This window comes from Myodes glareolus, chromosome 6, assembly GCF_982192425.1.
Source record: "Myodes glareolus chromosome 6, mMyoGla1.1, whole genome shotgun sequence".
Taxonomy (NCBI): domain Eukaryota; kingdom Metazoa; phylum Chordata; class Mammalia; order Rodentia; family Cricetidae; genus Myodes; species Myodes glareolus.
In genome coordinates this window covers 109,197,761-109,211,267 of record NC_142031.1, presented here as the reverse complement: position 1 = coordinate 109,211,267, position 13,507 = coordinate 109,197,761, and the positions used below count along the sequence as shown (strand labels likewise).

Below are 13,507 nucleotides of genomic sequence, written 5' to 3'. Positions count from 1 at the left end.
ACCTGCTTTCACTCTAACAGGACGATATTTTTGTATCACGAAGCTGAGGCCAATAAAGAGAAAACAGACAAGTGCAGCACTATATTACCATTGTGAGGAATGGATAATAAAGAGGGAAAGTCTAGACACAAGGGGAGAGAGGCCCAGGGAAGCAGCATCCACAGTCGAGGTGCTAAGAAAACACTCGAGAGAGGGGAGATGTCTGTCTCCATAACTTTGCCATATGAACAAGCGTGCCATGTGCTCAGGCCCCTTCCAAACATTGGGGTTGAAGCCGAGCAGGGGTATGTATGACCGGGGCTGGCTACCACAGTGACTCCTTTCATCTGGGGCCACAAACATCCAAGTTAACATAACCACGTGACTTTTGAGAAAACAGAGGGTAGAGGTTTTTTGTTTTGTTTCATTTTGAGGATAATAATTCAATTATAGTTGGATCTGTGAACTTTGCTTCTCAGGATTGTTCCTTTATTGAGTCTTTTGGACATAGGATGATGCTATGCAGCCCAGGTTGGCCTAGAACTTTTGATACACTCATCTCTATCATAGGCATGTACCACCACACTTGACCCAGACATTTCTATCAGATCCACGCACAATGACAATCTACAAATCCTGTTTCCAGGATACAAGGTAGGAAGACAGGCTCTTTGGACAATACCTAAGGGGAGGAAGGCAGTGGTAACTTGGGATGGTCTGGAAAGAGGAGCTATATGTCTGCTCCAAGCTTCCCTGGGCCCCCCCGTGTCTCTCATTTGAAAGTCACACAACCTTGAACAAATGGCTAACGCAGTGCCATAGCTCAACTGTGAAGTCACTTGCACTCCCATTATACTTGGTTCCCGAAAAACCTGGTGCTCACAATGATGTAGTCAGGGGACCAGCTGCTAAAGCCTCGGTGAAAGGACTGCCTATGTACTGAAGGAGAATCCCCGGAAAGCAGATGTGCCAACTACAGGAAGGTTGTGTGGTTTTGTTTCTCTTTCTGGGTACAGAAGTCAAATCCCCCACCTTTTTTCTGAGACAGGGTTTCTCTGTAGCTTTGAAGCCTGTCCTGGAAGTAGCTCTTCTGGGCCAGGCTGGTCTCGAACTCATAGGGATCAGCCCGCCTTTGCCTCCAGAGTGCTGGGATTAAAGATTTGTGCCACCACTGCCCGGCAGTTCCCCCACCTTCTTAAATCTCAGGTCTTAACCTACTGTAGGGTATCAAGTTGGCTCCCAGGTATTTTCTGAAGCATAGCAGATGCCCTGCAGCATGCTGCACCACATCTCATGGTTGTATCTAAGCAGCGAGAGTAGACTCTATGGTAAAACACGGAAGGGTCCCTTAAACGTAGCATGAATGAAATGCCATTTCATGTTACTGTCATCACACCACTCTCTAAGTGTGTCTGACAGCAGAGGGATTCTAACAGATATTCCGCCAGTGGGTTCATGATGGCATAAGCTTTCTCAGATAGTGGACAAATTGCTATGTATTTGAATATAGGTTAAAATGGTAAGGGAAAAACAAGACAATTTGTTTTTCTGTATTTTAAATACTCAAGATTTTAGTGACCGACAATGTCACTATGCTTGACAAACTTTTTTTTAAAGAATGTACATACATATCCTCTAATCTCTGCATGCAGCTGGGCCTCCCAAGCCTTGATCATGTTTTTATCTCAGCATTCCTGCTTCGCCGTGTGGTCAAGGCTGCCCTGGACGGCTGCCCCATCTCTGAGACAGCAACTGTCCTTTGGCCCGGGGTCTGGTGGCGCTGTGATCCACACTCACAATGCTTCACTCAGCACCACTGACCAAGTTCAAGTTCTTACACGACACACACTTCCGTTCAGGTCAGCTTCTGTCCCGTGACTGCTCTCTGAATCCGAATCTCTAGTGTGTGACATAGTTCTGTTTCTAATCCTGACCCTAGGTGGTATCAGAGTTGGTGAGAGGGAAGTCAGGGGAGAAGCTGCAGTGAAGCCTTACCTACAAACGCAGCAGCAGCGACTGGAAGGGAGCTGTGCTGCTCGCGCGGGGCTAGTGCTGAAGTGTTCACACACTGACAGGAAACAAAAGACCACATGTATCTGTTTTACCTACAGATGGTTGAAAAGTGATTCTTCCCTTACGATCCTATGTACTGTATGTAATTATCTGTAATTAAGTTATGATTAAAATAATCAGTTTAAAACCAAGTATTCAGAACAACTGCTGGACCAGCCAACACTATTTTCCATAAACAAAACAAACACCACGCCAATACGCACAAAGTGGTGAGGCAGAATGGAGTTAGCTGTGGTTAAGCGTAAACCCTATAGCAACCAAAGTCATTTGTACGATGCTTACTTCTTTGAATAAATTCAGATGACAGCCCTATTTCATTTCTTCATTCAGTTTGGAGGCCAGATGGCATTAGAATCATTTACTTCACCTTGTTGTGCTTAATTACTACAATCAACACACTATTTTCCAAATTAATCATAACAAAGTAATTTCATTAGTAACACAGCAGGCTGTTGAATTATTAGCATCATAACAGTTTGCAAACAATTAAACTTTATTTGAACCTTAAAAATTTGCAGAGTGGAACATTATTGTAAGATCTAATGGCAACAGAGTACAAATTCGGTACAGAGCAAACGATCAAGCAAAATGCTATATAAAATATGACTTACAATCACCTTTCAAAAAAATTAGCTCTCTAACTGTTCATAGAAAAACAAATAAAAGCTAAGCAAACATAATGAGAACATAACAATTAGCATATTTTCTAACAAGCTGCGTTGTTTAAATTCACATTAATGATGTCATTACGATCTTGAGAAGAATGTGATGTACTGTCAAGGGTGGAGAGAAACTTCCTCACAGCACAAGAATGAGTGCATCAAGTGAACAGAAAGCACTGACCAATCGCAAGGAACAGCAGTTTTTCTCGTCTCTCCCAATTTTAAAAGCCTTTGGTTCCAACCTTCTTTCTCCCATGTATATTCAGGTTATAAAAAGAACAAAGGCCAGAGGCGGTGTGGACAGAAGCAGCACCATGCTTCTGTACTGGAAATGCTGGCCATCAGTTGGCAAAGGACTCCCTCTCCTGGAATAACTGGAAAAGGAGGCAAAATCTAAGGGCTTCTCAGGCTGCCTGAGTGGGGGAGGGGTTCCCAAGTGGGCCCCCGTGCAAATGACGAGCTGCTGCCATCTCCTGGCCACTTAGGTTAAAGGCACACAACCTGCAACCACAGGCCAGGCTTTTGCTTTGCCTTTTAACCACACAGGCTCTGAAAGCCAGTCCACTGAGTTCGTTTCTACCTGCCTAACTTCTGCCGAGGTGATTTTAACCTATTTAAATGACACTCTAACTTTTACAAATGTAATTTCTGAAGACTTGGACAATGTTGGGTTTATTCACAACCCCTAAAATTAAAGTTTTTTCCTTTTAGTTTTGAAACCGAGAGATGACAACATTTACAGAATAAGGCAAAATAAACACTCTCTACTGCTGCTTGCAAATAGAGTTGTACACAGATAGTGGAGACTTAAAATACCATCAGCTCATTTGCATTCCTCTCTGAAAAGCTAAGCAAAAGCTAGGACCTGCCAAAGAACTATTCAATAGGAGACCACACCTACTGCAAAATATCCAACCACTAGTGCATTAGATACAGAGTAAGGCTACCCTGGCACCTCCAGAGACAGTTCAAAGTACTATGATTTCAACTCTGTACGGAAGGGGACAGACAGGATTCTGCAGCCTACCCGCACAGCAACAGGTACCTATGAGACACCAGGCTAACCTGCCCTTCCATTCACCTGCTGGTAACTGCTGCCATTCTGAGTCCTTCTTCTCTGCTTGGTTTGGAGGAGCACACGGGGGACTTGGTCAGGCTGCTGTTTGACAGTGGGAGCATGGCAGCGTGGCAGTGACAAGGCAGGAAGCGGGCAGCGCCCGTCGCGCCCTCGCACTTTGGAAACATGCTCAAGTTGTTTATGCCATTGCATTGGTAGTAAAATGGGCTTTCTTATGAATCTTTGATTCTGTTAAGTTTAAATAAAATTATAATAGCAAACACTGGCAAGCCCAAAATCAAATTAAGATACTGAAGTACTTTGCCCAAACCTAGCTCCGGTTTACACTTGCGTACCAGGTGACAGCACACTGCCACTTGCCCTCCGCTTGAAACACCATCACCTTTTCTCTTTCTTACTAACAGCAGGGAAACTAGCCAATTTGTACAACTTTTTTAAAAATGAAAACATGTTATTACTCTTTGAAAAAATTATTAAGTCATCCACACAGCTTTAAAGAAGTCTTTAGTATCGACTCAAAACTTACAGTCGATAAAATTATATACAACACTAAGAATAACTGATGCCCAATGAAGAAGAAACAGCATCTAGAATACAATCACCGTAAATTTTCCCACACAAACCAAATGGGCAAATTAATACTAATTATTATTTGCAGAACAGCAACAGGCCTTATGCCTACTGCTTGTACCTAACTTAATCTGACATCTAGAGCACTTTAATGAGTGACTATGGAGAACAGCAGAGGAGACAGGAATATTCAACCAAAGGGAGGCAGCTCTGCGTCAATCACGCAGGCTCTTGGGGGCTTCTGAATCCAGAGCACGTGCAGACAGTCAGAAGACTTCCCTGTGGGCAAAAAGGGAAAGTTGATTTTATAAAAAGTTCATTTTTTTCTTCAGTAAAAATGTTGATTTATTTCTCCTCCTTAGGAAAAAAATAACATTTTAGCCGAACAAAAGTGAATGTTTGCTCAACATTTCTCAATTTATTTCCTCAGAAGCCATAAAAGTGGCATTCACTAGCAAGGAGGAGGTCTGAGAACACAGCTGGTTATTATCAAAGGACATTCCCTACATTGCCTGCTCGCTCCCAAAGGAAATTCTCTAAAGTTATTTTTAAAAATTAAAGATGAAGCAAAGCAAAACAAAACAAAACACCCAAACCAAAACCCAAGCAAAAACAGATTTGGGGCACCATGCTTATATTATCAGAAGGCTACAAAGACTTGAAAAGGCAAAGCCTCAGAAGAAAGAGACCTAGAGAACATAAGAGCTATTACAGAATATTGGATTAAAATGTACTTACCCGGACTCTCAAATATCATACATCTCCATTACGTAGGCTTTAGGCACCAAGCCAATGGCTCCCTTCATTTCTCCTACCCACCAGCCATATCTATTGTATTCCTGATTGAAAACAATATGCAGTATTAACCTTTAGATTGGTGTAAGCACAATGTTGCTTGTATGCAACTTCTTAGAAATGTTTCTTTTTATAAAGTTACAAGAGCTGGAGCTGCACATGGAACATTTTCATCTTTTTTGTTTCTGGACAAACCAAAACCAAACCGAACCAAACCAACCCCCCCACCTCCCAACCATGCTGTTGGCAAGTGCAAAACCTGTCCATTATTCTGGCAGAACGCAGGAGCGGTGGCTCTGTAAGGACACAGAAAAGGAGAGGTGCAGGAAGCTAGCTTCTGGGCTCCCAGTCTCTCCAGACAGCACAGCTCTTGTGTGCCGGCTCCTAGCTGTAAGGCTAAAGCCAGGAAGCTGGGGGAACTACATACGCCTTCAAGAGGTTTATTATCTAGAAAGGATGAAAACCACTTGTGTGAAGTGTGTGTGTTGGCAAATTCATAATTTCTAATGAAATTTCAATGGTTTAGAATTCAGCGACACACCCTTCTTAAGAAAATCTAATACACTTGAAGTGATAAAATGGTGAATAAGCAAAGTAGTGAAAGTTCACAAATACCAAGACAAAATCATTCACAAGTGGATTCCTAGAAAATAATAACCCAAAACTTTAGCTGTTTCTCTTGATTCTGGACTGCCTAAGCTTGGGCGGGGTATAAAGGTGATGTGAGGTTCGCTCGCAGAATGGAAGATCAATAGGAAACAAAGTCTCTCCAGTTTGAAAGGCAAAATATTAATCTGTGAACACAGTGACTGATGAGGTGTTCTGCACCTTACAACGTGGGATACACAAACCGAGCCCTCCTCTTCTCTGCTTTATTCTCCACTGACAGACACACCATTGCTTTAGGCATTGTGAACCCTCCTTAACTGGCCTCATATGTCTGCCAGATTGACTAATGTATTTTTATCTCAAATTTATTTATGTTTAGTGAGATACAAACAAGTAAAATGAATTACAAGTTTCAAGAACAATATCTTCCAAAAGCAATACTCTGCACAAGCATTAGGACCCAAATTTAATTTTTCATATAAGATAAATTTTTAAAATCAATCCCCAAAGTAATTCAATAGGTTCTGATTTTCCAACATCTGAGTCATAGATAAATGTGCATATGCACATTGAGTTATATGTGAGGAGGCAGGGTTGATAGGCATGCAGGCTTAACATTCATATTGATTTGTATGCTATTGACCATCACAAGGAAAATTATGCTATTCTTCAATACAAATGTAGCAACATTAGCATGTATGTATTGACAGACAGTCTACCTATAAATTAAAGGATAAAAAAAAATCTATGGGTTCTTTTAAAGTGGTGGGCAATAGCAGAATTAGGCTATTTGGAAGAACAAAGGGAAGGAGAGGGGGCACAAAGGCTAACCCCGTTATTTCCGGTTCTCATATGGATACAGCACTGGCTCTTGAGGCAGTGGACTAAAGGTGTTGAATTAAAAGTTCGCTGACAGTGACTTTAGAGGACAAAACTGTCTAAGCAACGAGAACACTGAGTCTGGAACTCAACGATGATGCGTATAATCTATAAAAGGCACATTTATCAAAAGGAAATATCAACTTACTGAAATCTGGACTAGCAGTCATTGTACTCTAGACACCTAATAAATACAGTTGGAGCCTAATGCCTAACAAAACAAACATACGCAAGTGTCTACAGATCAAAGGTCTGCATTGTAAGATACCAGAACAAACCAACAGGGTAAGTCTGAGTGTGAAAACTCTTACCCAATACTAGTCTTGGTTTTTTTTTCTTTTTTTTTTTTCAAATGATTACATCAGAAGAGCAAGGGTCTAGCCTGCCAATAGGAGAATAGCAGACACAGAAAGAATCCTGTGGGAGGGCAGACCAAGACACAAACTTGCTATCAGGGAATGGGGCTCATCCTGGGAGACAATGGTCAGATTCAAAATACAAGTCAGGAAGTTCATAGAAATTTATAATATTCTACTTTGGTGATAATCTGTGCTGCCATCTAAGGACTTCCGAGAAGAACATAGACCCTCAAATTAAGATCTCATCCACCAAGGGCAGAGGAGAGACTTTACCTGTGAAAGTCTGGTCCTATGTATGGTAGAACAATAGGGGTAATTAACTAGAAAGCATAGAAAAGCGGGGGGGGGGGGCTTCCTCAGCTGTAAACAGATCCCTTATATGTAACAAAGAAAAGTGTTACATTACAGTAATCTTAAATGCTTCACTTAATTTAAAATAACCAAAAACTTATGAAAGACACACCTCATGAAAATGCTCCAAAATAACAGATCTCATTCAGAAAATAGTAATAAAAACCAGAATATTGTTTTATATTTATAAATAATAAAAATATAATACTCCTGTGTGAAATTAAGAGAGAAGCTAAAATTGAGTGGGACAAAAATCTTGGAGGCAGATTTATGACTGTGTACTGCAGCAACAAAATAAGTCACGAGGCTGCAAACCGGAGCACTCCTCTCATCCCCACCACCTGAGCATGTGTCCCCCCGAGCAACATGAATCCCAATTAAACCATCTGCAGCCCATAAATTGGGGTGAAAATGCTCCTTGGACTATAACAGTTTTCTAAACTTCAGCCTCAAGATTCAATACCCTGCAATGTTTCCTTCCAAAGGACAAAATCGGCCTCTTTGCCCCAAACATATGTTATCATAAATGACAGATTGGTTAATGGTGGAAACAACGCCGTCAATAAATACTGTGTGGTCTTAAAATCCACATACTAATTATAGCATTGTTCTAGACAGTCACTGGTGGATCATTTAAAAGATACTTTTCAAACATTATTAATAAATAAAAAAGAAAACAAGAGAAGGGGAGGTGAGAGAGAGAGAGGAAGGCCCATACCAGACTGCCATCTAGATCTTGACAGGCTAGGAAACATCACGTCATCTGACGCACTCGAGATCTCAGGTACGAGGCCTGCCATCTGGTATCCTTCACCCTCAACTGAAATGCTAGCATAGGCAAGTGACTACCTCAGGAGGACTGATAAAATAATGAAGAGTCCTTTAATCTACAGGAAACCATTTTAGTCAATTTATAAGAAATATTGCATCCCTTTGTAGGACGTGTAATTATTTTCTATTAATCATGTGCTATAGAGCTACATTATGTGGTTATTCTGTTATCGCTAGGAAGAGGCCTGCAGTCAGCTTCTGACAATGTTAGGTAATTACTAACACAAAGCCGCTTTCTGCTCCCGCGGTAATGCTATCAAGATCCAGAGGTGTAGTGATGCTTACTGTATAAAAATAGCACTCAAAAGGAATTCGCTATCAGCGAAATGGATGGCTTCCAGGCAAAATGTAACGTGACAGTCAGAAGCAAAAAAACAAAGTCAAATTCCCCCAATAATCCAGGAAATAATAGTAAGACAGCAATGAATGCTCGCAGTCCAACACCCATGTCACAACTGTCAACCCACTAAAGTCATCTCATTTGTTTATAGTTAATATTTACGGGCGGCAAATGAATGTGGCTGTGCAGTAAGGCTGGGGAAAAGAACCAACTTTGACGAAGAGAAACAGACTTCGCCTAACAGAACAGCAAATACATATTCACACTTGCCTATTGGTGCAGTCTTCCCTCCCTGCTAGTGCATTATTTTATACTTAAAGAAGATTCCCAAGTTTACTTAAATCCTTATTGGTGCTGGGCCCTCCTTTCTGGAGCATGTTAATCCACTTTCTGCAAATCAGACAGCGAACAAACGCTGCTTCACAGAAACCCGAGGCGCTGACGGGGTCTAGGGACGGTCAACAAGTGCTTCAGATGTTGGGCCGCTGTGTGCCCTTTGTGGGAACATACATCCGTGTTTCAGAACATGTGAAATCAAAGTAACTTCATTCACAAAATATTAAGCATGGTGACTTTAAGAATCAATGGGTTTACCCTTTATTTTCCATATATTCACTATGGTAAGTTTTTCTAATAGTAGCAATGTGAAAACCAAGTCAATGTTTTAAATATAAAAGGCTTGCTTCAAATTTAACTTTAGGTTTGTGTGTGCACGTATATTTAGGAACTTGTATTAATTCTTCTTTTCTCATTATGTCAGTGGTTTCCTGACCTGATGAAGGAGGATATGGGTATGATTGATTCCCATGGTTCTCCATGATACCCAAATCCCACCACTGGAAGACGTTTCCCAAAACTCTACTGAGTTCGCAATGGCTGTGGGATCCAGTTCCCTGGTTTATTATTTGCGACTCAGGTGTGACTGAGTTCTCCCGATTCACAGAACTCTTTCTCTTTTTGCATCGTTCATTTCATTTACCAGCAGGAGAAACATGGATAAGCAAGAAGGCATATAGTAAGAGCTTAATTCTCCTAGCAAATTTCAGTTTACATCTCTGAGACCTGACAAACTGAATTTACGTTTTCACAGTCGACAGCTACAAAGGTGTGAGGTACATATGGCCATTCTGCCCGATGCTTCATAGCCATGCTGAGAAAGAAGAGACTCCAGATAAAGCTCAGCAGAGGGGGCTGGAGTGTCAGGGCTTGTCCCCTGCCAATTCACATCTCCATGACTGCCTCTGGGTTTACCCACCCTGCCCAGCTGTCCCTGCTCCCTGCACTGTCACCTCTGTTCCTCTGATCCTACAGGAAACTGTGCATCTGTTCACGCTGTTGCTTAAAAACTGCGGCTCTCTCCTCAGGACAGTAACCACAAAATCCTCTGCCTAGCCTGTTCCTTCTGTAGCCCTGCTTCCTGTCGCTTCTCTGGTCGGTTTGGTCGCACCTGCTACTGCATCCAAGCCTGCCTGTGTTTATGGAGTTCCCTTCCTAGGGAGTCCCCTCCCTTAGCCAAATCCTGTCCAGTACCTGAGACTCAGTTACTCAGCTGTCATGATTTTTATGCTGAATTATCAGACACACACTAACACCTGTTACTTCAAGCTGAGCTTTTATTCCTCAGTGGATTTAAGATACCTCAGTTTTACCCCTTCAAAGAACAAACTTGCTGAGGTCAGAGTTAAGACCTTGCTTTCTTCTCTATGCCCCGTGATACTGGATATGTAATAGACGCTCAGTAAGTTAGACACTGGATAAAAGCCCAGACCCATGCTCACGCTGCACAGTGTACCAAGTGTCTAATTTTTTAAAAAATTCAATTTCTAATAGGAGTACATGCTTCTTCATATACATTTATCTAAAAGTCATTTCCCAAACACCTGTTCTGATCCATGACCAGAAAGCTCATGTAATCTGAAGCATGTGGCTCCTGCCTATGGCAGGCTGCTGAATACTGTTCTCCAAAACACTCAATGAGATGCTCTGTCTAAAGAGCTCCCTCCTGATCTTCAGAAAAACGGGTATCTGTCTCCTTTGGAACTAGGACCACCTAATTCCCTTTCTTTGAAGAAGTAAATTAAGTTGGATCAAGCACTGACAACGTCAGGGCACAGCCCTGCTAAGGGGCAGTCGGGTATCTCGGGGGAAGCATCTGTGCAGCCGTCAGCTCATCTCCATCTTGAGTTCATCTTCTGTCTTCCCAGCTTGCTGTAAATGAAGCAGGTGCTTCTGGGCAATCTCCAAGCTGCTTTTTATACTTCTGTTCCTCACTGGGACCACAATAATCCAACTTCATAGAAATCAGTAAGTCTAATTATTATATATTTAGGTCCTAGCAAAATGTCCGTTACAATTTTATAAACTTTTTGTTATTGTTGAGGTCATTCCCTGCCCCTGTCCATTTTTTTTGTACTTATTAGAAAAAATTTCTGAGGCTCAATCACCTAATCAGTCTAGAGACTCCTGTGTGAACACAGCATTTCAAAGCAGCCAATGCTGGACTAAGCCAAGGCTCTCCTTTTTTGACTGAAAGGAATTTCAGCTCCCTAGCTCTTCTGTTTTGAGTTTGGTTGCCAGGCAGCACAGGCTCAAGGTACAAGTCCCGCCGCAGAAACCCATCATTTTTGAAAGTCTCCGCAGGTCTTCCATCCTTGGTCTTTATTTGGTTTCCCCAATTATGTTGAGCCTTAATTTCTTCACTTGTAAAGGCTTGCACTAATATTCCCCTAGCTTTGTGATTCCATATTTTCTTAAGAAGTCAGAAGTCTTTCCTATTTTTAACTATAACTTAGTAAATGCATTTTAAATATCTGCCATTATATTAGGTCTTGGCTAAATACAAAAATACTTAAAGACATGGTGTTTATATCAGGAAGTACAGAATGAAGGAAGGAGAGGCGGGGAGGATGAGAGAGGAGGGGCAGGGGAGAAGGAGTGGTAAGGGAAGCTGGTAATCCTAATGTTGACTATGGAGAAGCGCATGATTCTGTAGTGGGGTCTTGCAATTTTATGTAGAAAAACCATGAGGGTGGAGACTCTAAATGGAATGAAAAGAGTAATACAGGATCCGTGCACGTTTTCCGGGGGAGAGCAGGTGTGGCTAACCCAAGGCAATGGAGGGAAACAGCAGCGGCATAAGACAGGGAAGACTGGGTTGGAAAGGTGAGACTGGTTTGCTTTCCACAGCGTCCCTCTGCCTGCCTATCAGGGCACAAGAGTTTATTTCTATCGCACACAAAAATAAGCAAACACTTAAATACTTGTCGAATGAGCAAAGTGAAGTTCTAGTTCGGGCTCCAGTTTCCTAAAACCCTTTCTTAACCATTGCAGTGTGTGCTCCCTCCTCTCCCGCCTTCCCCTGCACAGATGCAGCCCAGGAGGGCGTTAGCAGTTCTGTTCTCAGCCTGGCTGCCTCTGCCACCCCGCTCAGGATCCTGGCAGGGAAATCACTCGGAGCTTCCCTGGAGCTTTCTCAGACTAGTATTCTGTACAGAAGGTGCTCAACAAATAGCTGTTGAGAGGGAAAAAAAAAAGAATAATTTCAACCATCTATGTTATATAGAATTGGGAAGAGATATTTGCCATTAACCTTCTGATAGAAAATGTCAAAAAATGACATAAAATGTCAATCTACTACCTGAAGGTTCACATAGTGCCAGTATGGGAAAGAAAAGGGTGGGATTAGTGCCAGAGTGCTGAGTCCCAGAGAAGGCATTGACTAGCTGTGTCCGTGAGTAATTGCTACATAAAAACATTACCTGGCATCAACTTCCTAACCTGTGAAACTGAAGCACAGATTCGTTCCTTAAAGTACCATGCAAACTGCACCGTGCTCAGCAGGTGCCTGGGACACTGCACTGTGTGTCCACCTCCCATCACTTTCCCCTCCCTCTCCAGGAATTATGAAAGCAAAGCACCAGGAGCACAGCCACCAAACCACCAAAACAGCACTCGGACCATCGTCTCTGCCCTGCCCCTCCAGCTAACACAGCCCACAGTCTCCGGGAAGCAGAAGCCCAGGCAAGGATGGCCTCCACCATCTGACTGCCCAGGCCGTTGTGAGAGGTGCCATCCTTAGGTAGGTGGGTTGGGGCTGCCGAGAAAGGTAGCTGAGCTTGAGCCAGAGAGCGAGCCTATGGCAGCTTTTCTCTGCCGCTCCTGCCCTGGCTTTCCTAAATGATGGGTCTGCAAGTGTAAACTGAAAGAAAGTCTTTTCCTCGAGATGGTTTTTGGTCAGAGTGTTTTAACACAGTAACGAAAAAGCAAAGTAATCAGATCTTGTTAAAAAAAAAAAAAAAAGCAAGTATTAGAAGACCGGAACTTTTTCTAGTTTTGTTTTTGTTTTTTAATAGCTAACCATTCAACTATGAACACGTGTCACTTGTTAATTTATTAAACACCTATTCTATAAAGTTTTTCTTTTTAAAGGTTGTTTTAATTACATGTATGTGGGAGTATAGTCACATGTGTGCAACTGTCTACCTGGCCAGAGGCATCAGATCCCCCTGGAGCTGGAGCTACAGGCTACTGTGAGCTACTTGGAGCTGGGAACCACTCAGGCCTTGCGAGAGCACTATATGCTCTTGATTTCTTTATGGCTAAACCCCAAAGTCCCTTAATCAGCAATCTGTCTTGACTCTCTCCTGCCTAACAAGCACGCAGGAGGTTCCACTTCCTGTTACAGAGGTGAGGGAGACATCGCAAGGGAGTAAAGGCAAAGTGTGCAATGGCACACAAGGCGTGAGTGAGCTCTTGATTTCTGGTAGGGCTGGGGCAAAAGGACATAAGAGATCAAAGACTGTTCAATTTAAAATTAAAAACAAAAATTAAAGCATAAACAAGGAAAAACCCACAACGTGATGCTTTTCTTCATGGCTCTGGTTTGCTTCTGACAAGCCTGGTTTATTCAGCCCAGAATTAAACTCCTGTAGCCCCTGCCACCTGGGTACTTCTCAGGGCGGCCCCTCCCATGCTACAGTGC

At 42.4% G+C, this 13,507-nt stretch overlaps 1 protein-coding gene across 1 annotated transcript in view; it reads right to left on the bottom strand.

The window, feature by feature from the left end:
- Window positions 1–2,527: 2,527 nt before the first annotated feature.
- Window positions 2,528–13,507, bottom strand: part of Skap2 (src kinase associated phosphoprotein 2) — a 153,896-nt gene continuing 142,916 nt past the window's right edge. Inside the window, exons 12-13 of the mRNA XM_048440350.3 lie at window positions 5,101–5,201; window positions 2,528–4,641 (exon numbers count right to left, since the gene is read on the bottom strand). Coding sequence (XP_048296307.2) covers window positions 5,109–5,201 — 93 coding nt within the window. The 3' untranslated portion in view covers window positions 2,528–4,641; window positions 5,101–5,108. The remainder of the gene's footprint in view (window positions 4,642–5,100; window positions 5,202–13,507) is intronic.